General features: G+C 47.6%; 1 protein-coding gene across 1 annotated transcript in view; it reads left to right on the top strand.

Moving 5' to 3' along the window:
* COLGALT1 (collagen beta(1-O)galactosyltransferase 1) overlaps nucleotides 1–12,073 on the top strand; it is a 28,986-nt gene extending 16,913 nt beyond the window's left edge. The window contains exons 7-12 of the mRNA XM_077329350.1: nucleotides 1,001–1,077; nucleotides 4,531–4,637; nucleotides 5,756–5,888; nucleotides 7,271–7,398; nucleotides 8,790–8,996; nucleotides 10,391–12,073. Of these exons, the coding sequence (XP_077185465.1) occupies nucleotides 1,001–1,077; nucleotides 4,531–4,637; nucleotides 5,756–5,888; nucleotides 7,271–7,398; nucleotides 8,790–8,996; nucleotides 10,391–10,658 (920 nt within the window). The 3' untranslated portion in view covers nucleotides 10,659–12,073. The remainder of the gene's footprint in view (nucleotides 1–1,000; nucleotides 1,078–4,530; nucleotides 4,638–5,755; nucleotides 5,889–7,270; nucleotides 7,399–8,789; nucleotides 8,997–10,390) is intronic.
* The last annotated feature ends 7,712 nt before the right edge of the window (nucleotides 12,074–19,785 follow it).

The raw sequence follows: 19,785 nt of genomic DNA on the forward strand, positions 1-19,785 counted from the left end.
GGGTTTCGTGAATGGAAAAAGAGTTGGTTCTTATATGCCGCTTTTCTCTACCTGAAGGAGTCTCAAAGCGGCTTACAGTCGCCTTCCCTTCCCTCTCCCCACAACAGACACCCTGTGAGGGAGGGGAGGCTGAGAGAGCCCTGAGATTACTGAAGAAGAAGAAAAGTTGGTTCTTATATGCCGCTTTTCTCTACCTGAAGGAGTCTCAAAGCGGCTTACAGTCGCCTTCCCTTTCCTCTCCCCACAACAGACACCCTGTGAGGGAGGTGAGGCTGAGAGAGCCCTGAGATTACTGAAGAAGAAGAGTTGGTTCTTAGATGCCGCTTTTCTCTACCCAAAAGAGTCTCAAAGCGGCTTACATTCGCCTTCCCTTTCCTCTCCCCACAACAGACACCCTGTGAGGTGGGTGAGGCTGAGAGAGCCTTGAGATTACTGAAGAAGAAAAGTTGGTTCTTATATGCAGCTTTTCTCTACCCGAAGGAGTCTCAAAGCAGCTTACAGTCACCTTCCCTTTCCTCTCCCCACAGCAGACACCCTGTGAGGTAGGTGAGGTTGAGAGAGCTCTGAGAAGGACTGCTGTATGAGAACCTCACTATCAGGGCTGTGACGAACCCAAAGTTACCCAGCTAACTGCATGTGGGGAAGGAGGGCATTGAACCCGGCTTGCCAGATTAGAAGTCCGCACTCCTGAACAGTACACCAAGCTGGCTTTTAAATATTTTTAGGGAGACTACATGTATTTATTTGTTTTGTTAAGGTCCTTTTTAACCTGCATTCTTATTGTCAAAATATTACCCACCTGTTTCATCCTCTCTAGTTGGAAAGGCAGGTAATTTTAAGTCTCTTTTGTTATTAGTGCAGCGGGCAAATAGCGACACCTAGTGGTGAACACAGCCTCTGCTCTCCGAAATGGGAAAAGATTGATATATCTTTTGGCTCTCCGTGAGTCTGTCTGTCTGTGCTTCTCCATCCTCTGACTCTGCCTTGTCTTTCTTTCCAGTCAAGAACCCCCCCGTGGAACCATCCCGGTACGTTTCCGTGCCTCCCAAAATCCCAGACAAGATGGGTTTCGACGAGGTGAGCTGAGAGGCCCCAGGACCTTACAGGGACTCATGGTGGATTGCAGAACCGTGAAACAATGCAGGAGACGTCAGGATTGCAGATGGCAGTGAATAGTGCAGTGAAATTGGAGGGCGCATGCAGAGAGCCAGTGAAATAAAAACCATATAATAAGTAAACAACGCAGTATGAATGGGGAGAAAGACAAGCCATACAAAATCCTGCCTGCTCCCCCCCCCCCACCATTAGAAGAAGAAGAAGAGTTGGTTCTTATATGCCGCTTTTCCCTACCCGAAAGAGGCTCAGAGCGGCTTACAGTCGCCTTCCCATTCCTCTCCCTATAACAGACACCCTGTGGGGGGGGGGTGAGGCTGAGAGAGCGCTGATATCACTGCCCGGTCAGAACAGTTTTATCAGTGCCGTTGCGAGCCCAAGGTCACCCAGCTGGCTGCATGTGGGGGAGCGCAGAATCGAACCTGGCATGCCAGATTAGAAGTCCACACTCCTAACCACGACACAAAACTATACCAACCCTATTCCCTTTATTTTAAAAAAGTACCTTAATGTTTTCTTGAAAGCTCAGACAAATTCCTGGATATTGGCTCTGTGGTGCAAGCAGGTCAGTTTGGATTAGCCCTTTAGGAATGTTTCTTTAGATGCACCATGAGGATGACCTAATTCAGTCATTCTGAAAAGGGGTCGGTAGCTTTGGGATCCCCGGTTTCGCTTGCCTCGGGGGCCCACGACCCATACAGAGAGGTCTCTTCATATGGAATAGCATGGTTTATGAGACCAGACTGCTTCGACCTTTTGACCACTGAGAATGAAATTTGACCAGTGGCATGAAATTAATTCCAAAGATATTCCGTTTAAACATTCCGAAAAAGTTTCTGACAGTTAGAGTGGTTTCTCAAGGGAACAGGCTTCCTCGGGAGGTGGTGGGTTCTCCTTCTTTGGAGATTTTTAAATAGAGGCTGGAGAGCCATCTGATGGAGCGGCTGATTCTGTGAAGGCTCAAGGGGGTGGCAGGTTAGAGTGGGTGAGCGAGAGGGTTGTGAGCATCCTGCATAGTGCAGGGGGTTGGACTAGATGACCCAGGAGGTCCCTTCCAACTCTATGATTCTATGACACTATGATATACTTTCTCAGAGCCAATAGTCTATTTATTACAGAATTACCTACAAACTGGTTATCCAGGTTCACAATAAGAACAACACAGGAGCACACGAAAAAATGTAAAAACATGATTCTAAATTCCATCTCAACATCCGGAAGAAGTTCCTGACGGAGCGTTTGCTTTGAGTCCCAGAGAGAAAGGCAAAGTATAGATCATAATGACTGATAACAGTTAGTTAATAATCTTTTAAAGGTATCACTCTACAACTTGACTAAAGAGCCATCTTTTTATGGAGCTGTGGAGAAGCCCAGGAACATTCACTAACATCCTAACTGCTCAGGGGTAAATGATTGGCAACAGTGGCTTAATGGAAAACCTCAGTAGGCAGATTCATGGAGGACAGGTCTAAGAACTGCTATTAGCTGTGGGGACCCAAGACAACCTCCACATTCGGAAGCAGCAAGTTTCTGAATACCAGGAGCCAACACCAGGGAAAAGCTTCTGTGGCTTGCTGTTGGCCCTCTGGAGGAACTGGTTGGCCACCGTGTTGGACAGGATGCTGGACTAGATGGACCACTGGTCTGATCCAGCAGGGCTCTTCTGATGTTCTTATGACAAATAGAGTTCAAGGAAATGGAGTTCAAGGTTTAAAAAAATGTTTGGTGGAGTTTGTTCCAAAAGTCCAGTTGTACATACTGTTCTTTTAGCCATCTGATACAAATATTTCCTATCCAAATTAGAACTGAGTGTTCTCTCTCTTGTATTTACCAAGTGGGGTCATTTGCAATGAATTCCTTTACACCCTAATAAGAACATCACAAGAGCCCTGCTCTTCAAACCAATGGTCCATCTAATTCAGCCCATATCACCTGTGGCCAACCAGTTCCTCTGGAGAGGAGAGGGTAGAGAGGCCAAGGCCTTCCCCTTGAAGGGTCTGAAGATGAAATAATCAAATCAAACAAATGCTTTTGAAAACAATATATTTGTAATGCTGATAGGAAACATTTTGTGATATTCTGATATGTACTACCAATAGAAAGCATTTGGTAATTCCTTATGTGCATGTTAGAATACTAGCCTCTGGAAGCAGGAAGTTTATAGATGCTTTGTTAATAGGTATGGGTGCTTAAATGGTATAGAATCATAGAGTTGGAAGGGGCCATGCAGGCCATCTAGTCCAACCCCCTGCTCAACGCAACATTAGCCCTAAGCATCCTAAAGCATCCAAGAAAAGTGTGTATCCAACCTTTGCTTGAAGACTGCCAGTGAGGGGGAGCTCACCACCTCCTTGGGCAGCCTATTCCACTGCTGAATTACTCTAACTGTGAAAAATTTTTTTCCTGATATCTAGCCTATATCGTTGTACTTGTAGTTTAAACCCATTACTACGTGTCCTCTCCTCTGCAGCCAACGGAAACAGCATCCTGCCCTCCTCCAAGTGACAACCTTTCAAATATTTAAAGAGGGCTATCATGTCCCCTCTCAACCTCCTTTTCTCCAGGCTGAACATTCCCAGATTTATCAGTTTATGTTTTTATTAGCGTGTAAACCATCCTGAACTTTTTGGAAGGGCGCTATAAAAGCAGATGTCATAATAGATGAAATAATCACGACAAAATTACCTCAGGTTACAGGTGGGAATCTGTATTTTTCAAGCGCTCCCTCCCGTTAAACAAAACCTCAGACAAAGTAGCTCACAAAGGAGCCTGCCCACTGCTCATTAGGGAAACAATTATTTTGTGGATTAATATAGTTTTTCTTTTTAAGGATTCAGTGAAACATTTCAAGCTCCACATTATTATTATTATTATTATTATTATTATTATTATTATTATTATTATTATTATTATTATTATTATTATTATTATTATTATTATTATCCGCTGCTCCCAAGCAGGCTTATGGCGGGTTACAGATGTACAGCAACCCCCCCCCTTCAAACCCCATATAAATGGACAGAAAAAAATCCCGGTACAAAAAATCCCCCATACAGTACCAACCGTCCACAAGATGGCGGAGAACCCCCTACCCCTACCCCTAGAGGGAGGAGGGAGAAGAGACAAGATAATCAAAGCTGGAACTTCGCTCCTTTTTGCTTGAAACGTTTTTTCCATTCACTTTTCATGATGCTCAGGGGTGTTCTTTTATGCAGGGGAGCGCCGGAAAGCAGGGGAGGTCTCCATCACCTGCAGTCTGAATTGGTACAGTGTATTCGACCGTGTACTATTAGCGTGTGTAAACCGGCCTTTATACCGGCATTGTAGGCTAGCTTTAGTCACCCCCCCCCCTTGCCTTTCTCGCATTGATGGACTTCTCTCTGCAGTTCTAGCCACTGTGTTTCTTTTTCCCCCCAGGTCTTCATGATTAACCTTAAGCGTCGGGCGGATCGCCGGGAACGGATGCTGTGGGCCTTGTATGAGCAGCAGATAGACTGCAAAATCATCGAGGCTGTGGACGGCAGGTGAGTCTCCATCCCTGGGGCCACTGTCTTTTTACGGGCGGTCCAGGTAATTTTCCATTGCCTTCTCCCGCCAAATGCAAAAGGGCATATGATTCTTCTTCCCTACTAGAAGAAATGTCAGCTGTAATTCCGGGCCCAGTTGTATCTAAACACGCAGCATGTATCTAAAGATGCAGCACGGAGCATATTAAAAGAGACTTTGTGGATCTGGGGAAAAAGGAGAAGGACCTGGGAGCAAAGGATGTGTTTTCATCAGTTCTCCCTGTTAATGGCCATGGCTTAGGAAGGGAAAGAGAAATAATGCAGATAAATGAATGATTTTATGAGCTTAGGCAGATTGTGGGTGGGTGGGCAGGTAGCTGTGAGCTCCTGCATTGTGCAGGGGGTTGGACTAGATGACCCTGGAGATCCCTTCCAAATCTAGGATTCTCTGATGCTAAACTGGGCCTGTCTGTAGTGTTCTTGTTCACTGCCTCTCTCACACAAAACAGGAATTGGATGTGCAAAAGTAGAATAACTCATCCTAGGCCATTCTAGAAGGTTGCAAAACCAAGGCACAAAGAAGTAATAAGCACTATTTTTTTGTTGAACCAAGCTTGTGTAGAAATAGGCAAGCTTTTGAATTACACGGTCCTTTTTTTTCTCTGTGTGCATGCTGGGTCATCAGGTTATGCCTTGTAACTGACAGGAAGGCTGAGAGCAGGGATGTGAAATTGAAGTCAGTTATGCTGTGACATCCCATCTAAGGATAAACCAGAAGTTTCTTAGGGTAGCTCTAGGTAATTCCAGAAATTCTATGGCAAAACCACAGAGTTTGGGGCGATTTCCTAGAACTATCCTGGCTCACTTCCAGTTTTCCCCCAGAAGTGATGCAATTGACTTCCCCACTCCTGCTGCTTCTTGGTATAGTGGCTGGGCACCAGGGCTAACAGTGGGAGGCCTTAATGCCCACTCAGGATTGAGCCGTTCTGTCCAAACCCCGTAACCATTGCAAGCTTGTATTGAAACAGATCCAGGGGAAGATCACTGCTCTGCCTCTTCCGTGCGTTACGTTTGTACACTGTGAGAAATGAACTGGGTTGTGTCTGACGATGCGTCTCATCACCTTTGCCCCTCAGAGCCATGAACAGCAGCCAGGTGGAGGCCATGGGCATCAGCATGCTGCCAGGCTACAAGGACCCGTACCATGGGCGTCCCCTCACCAAGGGGGAGTTGGGCTGCTTCCTGAGCCACTATAAGGTTTGGAAAGAGGTAAATCCCAGGATTGTTTACCGTGTAACACTCCTGACCCCAAAGAAGCCCGCCTGGCCTCAACCAGGGCCAGGGCCTTTTCGGTCCTGGCCCCAACCTGGTGCAGAGAGCTCCAGATGCGGCATGGGAATCTGGCATGCGTCCCACCGTGCAGTCCTCCTTTTGATGTGTGGTCTGCTAAAACTGTGCCGGAGACACAGTTAATAGGGGTGCCGGGTTATTACCCTGAGTGCAAGCCAGAATTCTGTAATCACGCGTGAAGAAAAAGGACATTTAGTGCATTGTTGGGATTTGCATCTGCCTTCCGTGACCCTTCTGTGGAGGCAGAGCTACATGTACTTACCGTGGCTTTTCTGAACCCTGGTTTTAAAAGATGGTAGAGCGGTGTGATGCGCAAATGTGACGATTCTGAATGGGCACAGAATATCACTCTGAATGCAGAATTCGGCTTCTTAAGAATACGAGCTAAGTTTGGGTAGGCCCTCATCAATAGAGATGGGCACGAATCTAAAATATTTGGTTCGGGCTGGCCCTCGAACCAAGCTGAAATTTCCCCGAAATGCCTAGTTTGGATCTCCATTTTCCCCTTGCCCGGAGAAGAGAAGGATGGATGGGGGGTTGCACAGGAAGTGGGCAGGAGCATAACAAATATGGTCAGTGGCCTACAGCCACTCTAACCTGACAGCTGATGGGCAGACTCTGCTCTGGCACGTAAGTTTGCTGGGTGACCCTGGGCCAGTCGCACTCTTCTCGGCCTAACCCACCTCACAGGATTGTTGTGAGGGTACAGCAGAAGAGAGGAGCCACTTTGGGTCCCCATTGGGGAGACAGGTGGGTGCAGAACAATGACTCAATGCTTAGGGCTGATCCTGCGTAGAGCAGGGGGTTGGACTAGAGGGCCTGTGTGGCCCCTTCCAACTCTATGATTCTATGATTCTATTATTCTTATGACTGAATGCATTAATGTGTCGTCATTTCCTGACAATTTGAGCTGAAACAGAAGTATGTTTGTGGGGTAACTCCTGAAGAACTCTTGTTGTTTATATGCTGCTTTTCTCTACCAGAATAGTCTCAAAGCAGCTTACAGTCGCCTTCCCTTCCTCTCCCCACAACAGACACCCTGTGAGGGAGGGGAGGCTGGGAGAGCGCTTGGAGAAACTGCTCAGTGGGAACAGCACTATCCAGGCTGTGACTAGCCCAAGGTCACCCAGCTGGCTCCATGTGGAGGAGCAGGGAATCAAACCCGGCTTGGCAGATTAGAAGCTGCCACTCTTAACCACTACACCCCGCTGGAGAGGAGGAATCGGGGGGGGGGGACCCCAGTAGCGAAGAGTGGAGTCAAAAACAAAAGGAATCCGCACCTGTTTTTTCTGTCTTGGCAGATTGTGGAGAGGGGTCTGGAGAAGTCGCTGGTGTTTGAGGATGACCTGCGTTTTGAGATCTTCTTCAAAAGGCGACTGATGAATCTCATGTATGACCTGGAGGAGGAAGGCCTGGACTGGGATTTGATGTAAGGGTCAGCAAAAGCCAAGGGGAATCTCTTTGTGAGAAGCCTCCCCCGGGAGGAGAAACACTTTGATTGGGGCTTTAAGAATCTAAGGAGAATCTGGCTCTGTCTAAGCCAGCCTTGTTTCTAATAACTGAAAAATCTACCGACAAAGATTCTCGCCTCTTATGTGGAACATCCACATAAGGTAAAGGTAAAGGTATCCCCTGTGCAAGCACCGAGTCATGTCTGACCCTTGGGGTGACGCCCTCTAGCGTTTTCTTGGCAGACTCTATACGGGGTGGTTTGCCAGTGCCTTCCCCAGTCATTACCGTTTACCCCCCAGCAAGCTGGGTACTCATTTTACCGACCTCGGAAGGATGGAAGGATGAGTCAACCGTGAGCCGGCTGCTGGGATTGAACTCCCAGCCTCATGGGCAGAGCTTCAGACTGTATGTCTACTGCCTTACCACTCTGCACCACAAGAGGCTCTTCTGGAATATCCACATAAGGGGCAAGAATTCTTGTTCCCTGCTCCCTCCCTCCTCCCCCCCACCCCCTCTCCTTATCTGCTGGCTGTGCTGGCCCCACCCTGCCAGTCTCCTGGGGCTGCCCCCGTCCTCCGGAGAGTGGGCGCAGTCTCGAAAGACAGGTGGCAACGGCACCAGAGTATTGAGTGCACCTAAGTGCTTTGGTGCCGCTACCGCTGTCCATCCACTGGTGTCCCTGGGAGCGGGACTACGGATGTCACGTCCGTAGACTTCCATTTGGGTGACTGCGCCAATAGATGTTCCACATCAATATTGATATTGATATATATCTTGATCGATATAAACTTGATATGAAAGGAGAAGCTCTCCCCATTTGTTTGCTTGGTTGTGATCTACTTTGTTCATCTGCATTTCTTGTTGAGACTCTAATTCTGAAAACGATGCAGTAAAAATCCGGATGGTCTTTACAGCTAACAACACAACAATGCAATGCCATTAAAAAATGAAAGAAAAGCAGAATAATTCAGTAACCTTCCTTGGGCCCCAGCATTCGGAGGTATACTGCCCCTGATTGTGGAGGTTCCTCTTAAACTTCATCCTGCATCTCCCTTCCTCAGTCCTCTTTGAGCCTGCCTGTTGGTGGCGATGTCATTTCCGATGACATGTAATTTCTGGGGGTGCGGCCGGGAGGCATGGCCAGCTGACATCACTTCCAGGGTTCCTTGAGTCCTCTGAAATTATTTCAGGGGCTCTTGCATAGTCAAAAGGTTGCAAAAATCTGCATTATACACCTGAAAATCATAAGTGTGCCAAACTACCTTTTAATATGGAACTCCACAGCATGGCTGAATTATAAAATCATAAATGTGTTTGAACGCAATTTGGTTGGAAACTGACACTCCGTGTTCTCTTGGCGCCCTCTAGCTACATTGGCCGGAAGCGCATGCAGGTGGAGCACCCGGAGAAAGCCGTGCCCCATATTCGGAACCTAGTGGAGGCGGATTACTCCTACTGGACGCTGGCCTATGTCATCTCCCTGCAGGGTGCTCAGAAGCTGCTGGATGCCAAGCCTCTCTCTAAGATGTTACCCGTGGATGAGTTCCTGCCTGTCATGTTCGACAAACATCCAGTGTAAGGCCGGAGTTTGTGGCACCTAGGGGGGCAAGCCGGGCCAGGGCCAGTTGTGCAGGTTGCAGAGGGGTTGGCTGCGTCTATGAGTGGGACTTGTCACCAGATGACGTAATTTGCCCAGAAGGGGCTAGTAACCTCAGAGTTATTTTCCTCTGTGTGCTTCCAGCCTTTTGACATTGCATATGTACACATGTGTTTGTGCTTTCTTACAGTTGGTGTTAACCCCCTTACGTATGTCTGGTTTGCATTTCTGTACCTATTTCTTTCCTTTCCCTACTTTGTTTCCGGTGTGCTTTTGCAATACCCACCGCCAAACGCACTCACATGTTTTTTTTTTAATCCAGCTGAGTCTTCTGCTTTCTCAACCCAGATCAGCTGTTGGTAGCCTGCAGATGAATTTCCCATGGTGAAGTTAGATTGCCTTCCTGTTGCAGTAGTTCAGAATTAGTCCTGCAAGGAATCTCATGTAGAGATTAATATTTTAGTGCTGGCTGTGTCTTTTGAAGAACGTCTGGGTTGCTTATCCCAAGAACTTACTGGCTGGAAACCTTTCCCATTAGGGATGCTGCAAATAAGAAAAGAACTTCACGGAGCCAGAAACTCTTAAAAGGAACAAATTAATTTACATCTAGGATTTTTTTCTTCCTCCCAAGAAGTATGTCGACCACTCTCAGCTCCTTCCTTCCTCATTTTAAATTTACAGGAGCCCTGTGAGGGAGGTTAAGTAGAGAGAAGGTGATCTAAGGCCATTGAGTGAACTTTCCAAATCCCGGTTTCTCATATCCTACTCAGATATTCTAATTGGTGCACCTTATGGCAGGTGGGGGAGAGCTGCCGGCCCGGGCGCCGCGCATGCACGTTTTCGCCAGCAGGTGGCGCAAACATGCATGCACAGTAGCCGCACATGTGCGTTTTTGCCAGCATGGGACGCTAACGCGCATGCGCGGCAACTCTGCACATGCGCATTTGTGTCCGCTGAAGTGCCAGAGGCCGTGCCTGCCTCTTCCCTCCCCCTCTCATAGCAAGAAGCTACCCGGGCGGCTTCGCTTGGGGCCTGCCAAGCTTCTCGCTGGGGGGGGGGGGAGAGGCAGGCGCGGCTGCCAGCGGCCCAGTACCAGGCCGCGGACCGGGGGTTGACAACCCCTGCCTTAGGGGTCACTTCCAAATCTGGGAGCTGGTAGGTTTGGCCTACCACACATAACCTTCCTGGTTTGTCTGGAAATAACCGGAATCTGGTTTATCCTTCTCGTTTTCACTGGGGCTGCGGCTCTTCCCAAAGAGCTCTGTGAACCATCGTTTCAGTCGATGAAATTTCAGCTGACAGATCTGTCGCCTTCCAAAGCCCCAAGCATTCAAGTCATTTTCAACCCGATGTCTTGTTTCCCTCCCCGCAGCACTGAGTACATGGAGCATTTTGAGAACCGGAACTTGCTGGCCTTCTCGGTGGAACCCCTGCTGGTCTACCCGACTCATTACACGGGGGACGAGGGCTACGTCAGCGACACGGAGACCTCCGTGGTGTGGAACAACGAGAGCGTCAAGACGGACTGGGACCGAGCCAAGTCCCAGAAGATGAAGGAGCAGCAGGAACTGAGCAACAAGGCCAAGAACACCGACGTGCTGCAGTCCCCTCTCGACAGCACGGCGCGCGATGAACTATGACCCCGTGGGGGCACCGCTGAAGGGACTGAGGGAGGGGCGTGTGGTGAGGAAAGGGGCGTTTCGCTCCCCGAGGGTTTATGGGATAGATCCTCTTGGATATCAGCTGTTGCAGAGCTCCGACATTTGCCATCGTATCTTGGGGCGTCACGTGACCCATGCCAAGACCTCTGGTTTGAGGGCGTGGGGGGGCGGATCCCAGTGCGGTTTGCTCCGCCCTTACCGCAACCCCTCCCACAGACACCTGCTCTCTTTCTTTGTCTGGAAAGCGGTGCGGGTACAATCTTGACCTACCCATTTGTGCAAGAGGAGTTTTATTCTCTGAATATATCAGGACCCTCCAGGGGGCGCCACACCTGCTGGGGGAGAGAGAAGGGCTGAAACGTAGTCCAGACCAGCAGGTTTTCGGCACCCTCGGTCAGGCGAAAATATCTCTTGGTGTAAGTTTCAAACCGTTGTGATTATTTTTATAGAAGTCTTTGGCCGTGACAATTTTGTATCTCCTTTGTAGCATACTGATTCCCCCCCCCCTTCCCCAAACCTTTGAGGCCTTGGCAATATTTGAGATTGTGCCTTTTGGATAGGAAAGTTCCATATTTCTCTAAGCTCCTTTTTTAACATATCTCATGCCCTGTATGTACGAGGATAAAACGGGACATCCTGGGACACCAAGGAAGGCGTAGCCAGAACTACATTTCCCAGCATGCCATGCGGCAAGCTAGTGTATAGTTTTCAGTGGGGAGTTATATTGGCCTGCAGTAGAATGGCTAGATCAGGGGTAGTCAAACTGCGGCCCTCCAGATGTCCATGGACTACAATTCCCAGAAGCCCCTGCCAGCATTCGCTGGCAGGGGCTTCTGGGAATTGTAGTCCATGGACATCTGGAGGGCCGCAGTTTGACTACCCCTGGGCTAGATTCAAGTCCAAGGCCACCAAGGAGACCATCAAGATTTTGGGAGTACAAGCCAGTGTGGTGCAGTGGCTAAAAACGGCAGCCTGTAATCCGGAGAATCGGGTTTGATTCCTCACTCCTCCACACGAAGGCTGCTTGGTGACCTTGGGCCAGTCACGGTTCTCTCAGAACTTTCTCAGCCCCACCTACCTCACAAGGTGCCTCTTGCAGGGAAAAGGGAAGTTGATTGTAAGCCGCTTTGAGATTCCTTAGGGTGGAGAAAAGCAGGGTATTAAAATCCACTCCGATGCTTTCTCTTTTTGTGTTGATCAATAAATCTTTATTTAACAAAAGCTTCAAATGTCTTACAACTAAAAGACAGGAGAGAAAATCAAAGAGACTTGACAATTATCATGCGCTTGGAGACGGAAATTAAATCACTTTCATATTGCCACACTTATTGTAGTCTTCCGTTGGGGTGCGCATTTGGCAAATGCGAGCTGAATAAATTCTGGCAAAGACCTTACCAATATTTTTTGGGTATCAATGCAGCCGGATTCCCTCCCCCCCCCCTTTTTTTTTTTTTGCAGCTACCAAAATGGCCAGACCCAGAAAATTCTGAAAATATGCGGGATTTTCCAGGATCGCCATTTAAATGTTCCTCTTAGGCATTTAAAGGGACCAATCCATTTAAATGTCTCAGTGTCAGAATCTCAGACTTTACTCCGACATAAGTCCTTATGCATTAAGCATACAAGTGCCTTTCCCACATGATCTATGATCACCGTAGTGGTGGGTGGTGAGGGTTAACTTTTGGGCAGTCTAGCCCTTGGTTGCTTCCGTGAGAATTTTGCCATAGCTGCCATCAGTGCGGGACATGCACGACGGGAAAGTAGAAGGGGGAGGGCCACTTATTTGTTGCAGTACCCGCAGTTGTCCTGGACGGAAGGAGTAGGCGCAGAAACGCTGGGGAAGGACTGTAAGCCACAACTCTGGGTAGGAGGAGGTGTGACACTGTGAATGCAGGATGCTTCTTGCTGCAGTCCTGTCTGTGACAGGAGAGACCACCAGCATGGCGGCTCTAGCACCCAGGGACAATTGGGAGCTGGAGTTGGGCCCTGGGGCACGACTCCTCCCTTCTCACCACAGGTTGACGTGCATCTATGAAGGATGATAAAAGAGGTACACTTGTTTATCCTATGCCCGTGAAAATTACACATTGCTTCTATTGATACAGTTAAAATTATTTGTACTTTTGGGTGGTTCCCCCCCCCCAAAAGCAAGCAATACATTAAAATTGTTTGGTTATCACATTTTATTTCATTTCTTTAGATTTATAGACTGCCCTCTATGCTGGAGCGGACTCAGACGATGAACAACGTATGTTCAACAATATAATTAAAGTCTTAGTTAAACTATTAAAAATATTAAACATTCCACCCAGGGTTGTAGAACCAGAACCCAGGGAGCTGGTGCGATACAAGAGGGAGGTTCATGTTGACTGTTTTACTGGCCTCAACTCTAGGCTGGTTGGAAGAGCTCTGTTTTCCAGGCCCTGCAGAATTCTCTGAGTCCTGACAGCACATTGATATTTTCTGGGAGCTCATTCCACCAGGTAGGAGCCAAATTCATCTCCTTTTTTCACATGGGGTGTGTGTATCTGATGAACGCCTCAGATTTTCCTAGTCAGTGTTGTGCATTGATTACCTGGGAATATCTGGTACAACTGCATATTTAAAGAGAACCAGACCGTCCAATATGGAACATTGGTGGACATACCTGAAAGAAACAACAGCATTAATGACATTTTAATTTAGTTTGAAAGACACTTTGTATTGTCCCATCACATTCCTTCCAAACTCTTGCCTTCCTATGATGTTCTAGAGAACCCTTGCGTGCTTTGAGGGAAAAGGTTAACAATGAGGAGGAGTTAACAATGAGAATTGACAACTATTGCCTAACCCATTGGATGTGCTCGAGGATATGTTCTCACTTCATGCTTGGCCAATGGTCCGCATGAACAGTGTGTGCCAGAGCATGTTCTAGTCTAGAAGCTTGATCACGATGATGAGGTTCTGGTCTACAAGCTTGACCACAAAGATGATGAATACTTCCTTCCAAATACGAAGTATTGAATGCTGTTTCGGGAGGAGGACGTGACTCAGGAGGGTGGAGACCACTGGAGCTCAACTTGGCAGAGTTGTGACAAGTCAATCATGGCTAGAGTGATGGACTACAATCTAGATTAAACATTCAACCATGAAGTGGAGTGATTTTGGGGTAGTCTAATTTCAGCCAAGCTTACTTTATAGGGTTGTGAAGATGGGGGAGTGTATACATCTTGAGCTTATTAGAGGAAAGACAGGATAATAATATAAGAAGATAGTTGTTAACATGCTGTTGTACGCACCTGGGCCCGTCTCATCTTCCCTTGCTGTGATGAATGTGGTGTAACACTACTGGTCCTCACAAAGGGGAAAGAGGCCAAAATGGCCTTGTTTCCTTAGAAAAAGAGCAAATTACGGCTGAAAATGTACTTGGAGGACATGAGCTGCATGCAGCTCCTCAATGAGTTGCATGTAGCTCCTCAAGTAGGACATGAGCTGCATGTAGCATGTAGCTCCTCAAGTTAATAAACACACATCCCTCACTGCGTATGAAGCTTGGTATCTTGATAGCATACAGTTTTCAAAAGGCTCCATTAGGAACACCTCTTTAGGGCACACCTGCGTGACTTGGAGATTCATGCCTGTCACTTGTTTGTTTTACTTTGGAGTCATTTTACATCATGCAGATCCAATCATGCATTTCCAATTTTGAAACACATAAGCCTATTTATAAGAAATTGCCACTCTAGTGTATTGAATGCCTTTTCAGCCTATATAGAAAAGGTGGCAACCAGTATCCTGTAGTTATTTTGTGTGTTTTATACTGTTTAATGCTTTGGAAGTATGAGAGGTTATATTTCAAGAATCCTTTTTTGTCCGTATATTCATACCTTCCAACGATACAGCAATTTATTGCAGGTATATCCCCCCCCCTTTATTCAATCACAGAACTTAATGCAGAATATATAGGTGTGGGGTGCCATCGAGGTACTGACTGGATCTACTTACCTTCTGCAAGGTAGCTGTGCCAGGTGTACCTGGATCTGTCTTAGTTTATAGTAAAAAAATATAGCGTAAAAGTATTATATGATAATAAGATGCATATTCCACTGTATCATTTTGAGCATTCCCTCTTATGCATATAAAGCTGCCTTATACCTTGTCAGCAAAAGTCACAAAATTCCAGGAGCTTGGCTACTGAATCGATCATAGCAACAAATGATGAGGACTGCAAGCACCGGGTCATGTCTGACCCTTGGGATGACACCCTCTAGCGTTTTCATGGCAGACTCAATACGAGGTGGTTTGCCAGTGCCTTCCCCTGTCTTGAAAGCAGGAAGTTTATAGATGCTTTGTGGATAGGTATAGATGATTTGTTAGTGGATTTTGCTTTGTTAGAATATTATTCAGCTCGTAGCTCAGGGGGCCTCTTCTCTATCTAAGAGAGAAGGCCACAGGTAAACATAGGGTCGCTGTCTCAGTGAGCTGGCTTAATGCAAACATGGGCCTCGGGTCTGGACGTTTTCACGGATAAGCTAATGAACCGATCAGCTAATGGTTCACCAGCTCGCCAGAGATAAAGAGACCTTTTACTAAAAGCAGAAGATGTCAGATTTAGAAGAAGCAGAAGACCCCCTGAATGTCAGAACAGAACGCAAATACATTGATGATGCTATAGGGCATAGTGTTGTTATAAGAAGACGAATGATGCCAGATGTTATTTTAAAAGGATATCTAAGATAAGGTCACTGCATGTGTCTGTAGAAGATAGATGATGAAAACCCATTACTGGGAAAGTAGTAGGAGGCCTGGTATAGGTTGTGGCTTATGTTTAATCCTGTTGTAATTATGTTTATGGTAAAGGTAAAGGTATCCCCTGTGCAAGCACCGGGTCATATCTGACCCTTGGGGTGACGCCCTCTAGCGTTTTCATGGCAGACTCAATACGGGGTGGTTTGCCAGTGCCTTCCCCAGTCATGACTGTTTACCCCCCAGCAAGCTGGGTCCTCATTTGACCGACCTCGGAAGGATGGAAGGCTGAGTCAACCCTGAGCCGGCTTCTGGGATCGAACTCTCAGCCTCATGGGCAGAGCTTTCAGACTGCATGTCTGCTGCCTTACCACTGTGCGCCACAAGAGGCTGAGGACTTTAGGGACTATTTAATCAAGCAAGGGAAGATGATGTAGCATTTGAATCCCCAAAACTAAATCCATTCCCACTGGAAATGAGAACGATGCTTAACTGTGAAGGGGATTAACTACTCAGTCCTGCTTCCCGTGGAATTTTGACTAACTTGAGACAGTTAGCACTTGATTTCTTTTGGAAAAAGATTATTTTTGGCAAATGCAGCTTATTGATTTAGAGATTTTGAGCTTGCTACCAGCATATTGCTAACCCTTAGAGCAGTGGTCCCCAACCTGCGGCCCGCGGCCCGGTGCCGGGCCGCAAAGGCCATGGCGCTGGGCCGCGGCTCCCTCTCCCCGCCCCCCCACCGCAGTAAAAAACTTCCCAGGCCGCAAGCTTGCGGCCCGGGAAGCTTCTTACTGCGGGAGGGCGGGGAGAGGGAATCAGGGCCGGGCCGCGCCCGTGCAGGCCGCGCCTGCGCGGCCCGGTCTGCGGGCACAGCCCGCGGGTGTGGCCCGATCCGCGGGCGCGGCCCGCGGGTGCGGCCCGATCCGCGGGCGCGGCCCGATGCATGGGTGTGGCCCGCGCGGGCGCGGCCCGATGCCCTGCCAGTCCCCGGCCTAATAAAGGTTGGGGACCACTGCCTTAGAGTGCAGAGTTCCCTGTTAGTGCCTATAAAGCTGCCTTATACCATGTCTGCAAAATTGACAGCAAAAGTCACAAACAAGGTAATACTACAGTGCATAAAGCCTGATATATCACTGATAGGCAAAATCATGAATCTCCGGCTCACTTACTTGGTCCATATCATGCAATCCAACTCAGTGGAGAAAGCAATTATGCTACGATTGGGCAGTGGTAAAAGGGAACCAGGCTGACAAAGAATGAGGTGGTTAGAAGTGATTAAAATAGACACTGGCCAAAGCGTCACAAAGCTAAAAGAAGTGGTGCAAGATCAAAAATCATGGCCACAGTTGGGCAATAGGATCGCCAAGAGTCAGACTCGACTGAATAGCCAACTTCTTCATTATTCAAAAGAAATTCTATCTCAACATCCGGAAGAAGTTCCGGACAGTGAGAGTGGTTTCTCAGTGGAACAGGCTTCCTCGGGAGGTGGTGGGTTCTCCATCTTTGGGAATTCTTAAACAGAGGCTGGAGAGCCAGAGGCTGATTCTGTGAAGGTTCAAGGAGGTGGATGAGCGATAGGGTTGTGAGCATCTTGCGTAGTGCAGGGGGTTGGACTAGATGACCCAGGAGGTCCCTTCCAACGCTATGATTCTATGACACTATGATTCTATACTTTGTCAGAGCCAATAGTCTATTTATTGCAGAATTACCTACCAACTGGTTCTCCAGGATCACAATAAGGACAACATAGGAGCACACGAAAACACGTAAAAAAAAAAAGAATCCATCTGTGCATGACTATTTAAGAATAAAGGATAGATAAGCAAAAGGCATGTTTTATTTCCTGCTTAAATCTTGATATTCAATTAAGGTAATCCAGAGGAAGATATTTTCAAATATTACCGTCAAGTACTGAGTGGCAAAAGTACCTTGGTTTGGTCCCTTTAGTAAGAAAGACTTAAAATGCAGACAAATTGAACTTGGTCCCATTTCAGAACTGGAAATTCTTTATTTTTTTCCTAAAAGCTTTGCTGTTGAAAAAAAAATTTGGTGATGGATACGTTTGCAAATATTTTCCTCTGGATTACCTTTACTGCATATCAAGATTTAAACAGGAAATAAAAGCAACTTTTTTGCTTATTTATTCTTTATTGTTTACATAGATACTGGCCACACACGGACCTTTGGCCATCCAGGATCACAGGCAGAGCAAGAACACGTGTTTCTTGAGACCTTTTTAGAGAGGCACTAAGGACTGAACCTCTTGTGGCGCAGAGTGGTAAGGCAGCAGACATGCGGTCTGAAGCTCTTCCCATGAGGCTGGGAGTTCGATCCCAGCAGCTGGCTCAAGGTTGACTCAGCCTTCCATCCTTCCGAGGTCGGTAAAATGAGTACCCAGCTTGCTGGGGGGTAAATGGTAATGACTGGGGAAGGGAATGGCAAATCACCCTGTATTGAGCCTTCCATGAAAACGCTAGAGCAGTGGTCCCCAACCTTTTTATCACTGGGGACCACTCAACGCTTGACAATTTTACTGAGGCCCATTGGGGGGGGGTAGTTTACTCCTCTACTCTCAACCACTGCCCTAACGCTCTCTGATCGCTATGGTAATGTTTAAACATCCCTTCAAAATGAGATACAGAACATTTTATTTTCATGGAAATTTTAACTCATGACAATGACAAATCAATGGGAACCCTGAGCTTGTTTCTCTGCAACAAGATAGTCCCATCTGGGAGTGATGGGAGACAATGACACCCAAAGTGTGTTGTAAAGGGCTGGGGGGGATGAAGTAAAGGGCTGGGGCCCACCTCCTATTAGTCGACGGACCACATGTGGTCCGCGGCCCACAGGTTGGGGATCGCTACGCTAGAGGGCGTCACCCCAAGGGTCAGACATGACCCGGTGCTTGCACAGGGGATACTTTTACCTTTTAAGGACTGAACCTGAGATTTTCTGCAGGCAAGTACAGGCTCAACCACCGGGCTGTGGTTCTCTCCTATATGTCCCTCTGCCCTAGCAGTAACTAGCAGCAGAACTCAGTTTCCGCTTCAGAGAATCTTGGCTGTAAGTGTAATCCTTTTGGGTTGGCTTTGCCACAGTGGCACTGGCTTTACTGGGCAGTATTGAAATAATCCTACAGCTGGACTGGCCCCTCCCTCTCAGTGTAGAAATTTTCTGGGACATTCTCCTGGGTTTGCACGGCTGCCGGGTATTTTTTCTCCACTGGAAACTATGGAGGATAGGAGCACCTTCTTTGGGTGCCCATAGAATTGGGCTCCCTGGTCCAATCGTTTTGTAAGCTTGAAGGTTCTTTGGAGGAGAAGCTCCAGCAACTATGCAGCCTCTACCTCAAACCCCGCCTTCACCAGGCCACTAAATAGACAGGCTAGATTTCCCATTGAATTTCATGGCTCCATAGAGTTTAATGGAGCCAAATCGATTCAGGAATCCCAAACCCTGCCGAATCAGAATCCCATATACCGAACATGAATTTTTTTTGCACACTCATCACTGGAAATCGATGATCCCTGATTATGCTCAACATTGCCGCCATCCCGGCCGCCCCCCAGCCCGTGCCCAAATCAGGGCCTCAGATGGCCCGTGGTAAGGGAATGCAGATACTTCCACGCTCCCTGTGGTCACCATATGCAGCCCTGCTGCACCAGTCCCGTGTGTAATGGAAGAGCCTGACCACTGGGGGTTGTGGTATGCAGCTCTCCTGCCATTTGTGGGTTGTGGCATGCTGTTCTCCTGCCATTGTGCGGAGGGGCCCCTATACTCCCTCTTGCTGCTGCTGCTGCTGCTGCTACCGCACAATGTGATGGGCTCTTCCAGCCCTGGCATTATGCGTGCCCCACACACAACATCGGGGCAGTCCATGTGCACCAGGGATTCCTTCTCAGGAAGTGGCAAGGCATGCTGCAAGGCACCGGCAGCAGCCTGACACAGCCTCTGCTGTGCATAATCGGTCCATGTACGCTTATCATATGTGTTTTCATGTTGCGGTCCTTTGCTGTGCCCCTGGCAGACTCCGAAGGGAAAGAAAAGCTAAAGGCCTCCATCAAGCCATATGGGCCACATGAAAGCATGTTCAAGAGGATGGATTGTGCCTTAGATATTGATCCAAAGCAATAGTGACAAAATAAACATGCTGGGTACTGTGTTTACATGTAAATACATTTAATTCTACAATCCCAGGAATCTGGGTACTGGATCTATGACAGCAGTAGAGATTATTTAATCAAGCAAGGGGAGATGATGTAGCATTTGGATCCCAAAAACGGAACCCATTCCCACTGGAAACAAGATCCATCTTTAACTGTGAAGGAGATTAACCACTGAGTCCAGCTTCCCATGGAATATTGACTATTTTCAG

This window comes from Paroedura picta, chromosome 3, assembly GCF_049243985.1.
Source record: "Paroedura picta isolate Pp20150507F chromosome 3, Ppicta_v3.0, whole genome shotgun sequence".
In the NCBI taxonomy this organism is placed as follows: Eukaryota; Metazoa; Chordata; class Lepidosauria; order Squamata; family Gekkonidae; genus Paroedura; species Paroedura picta.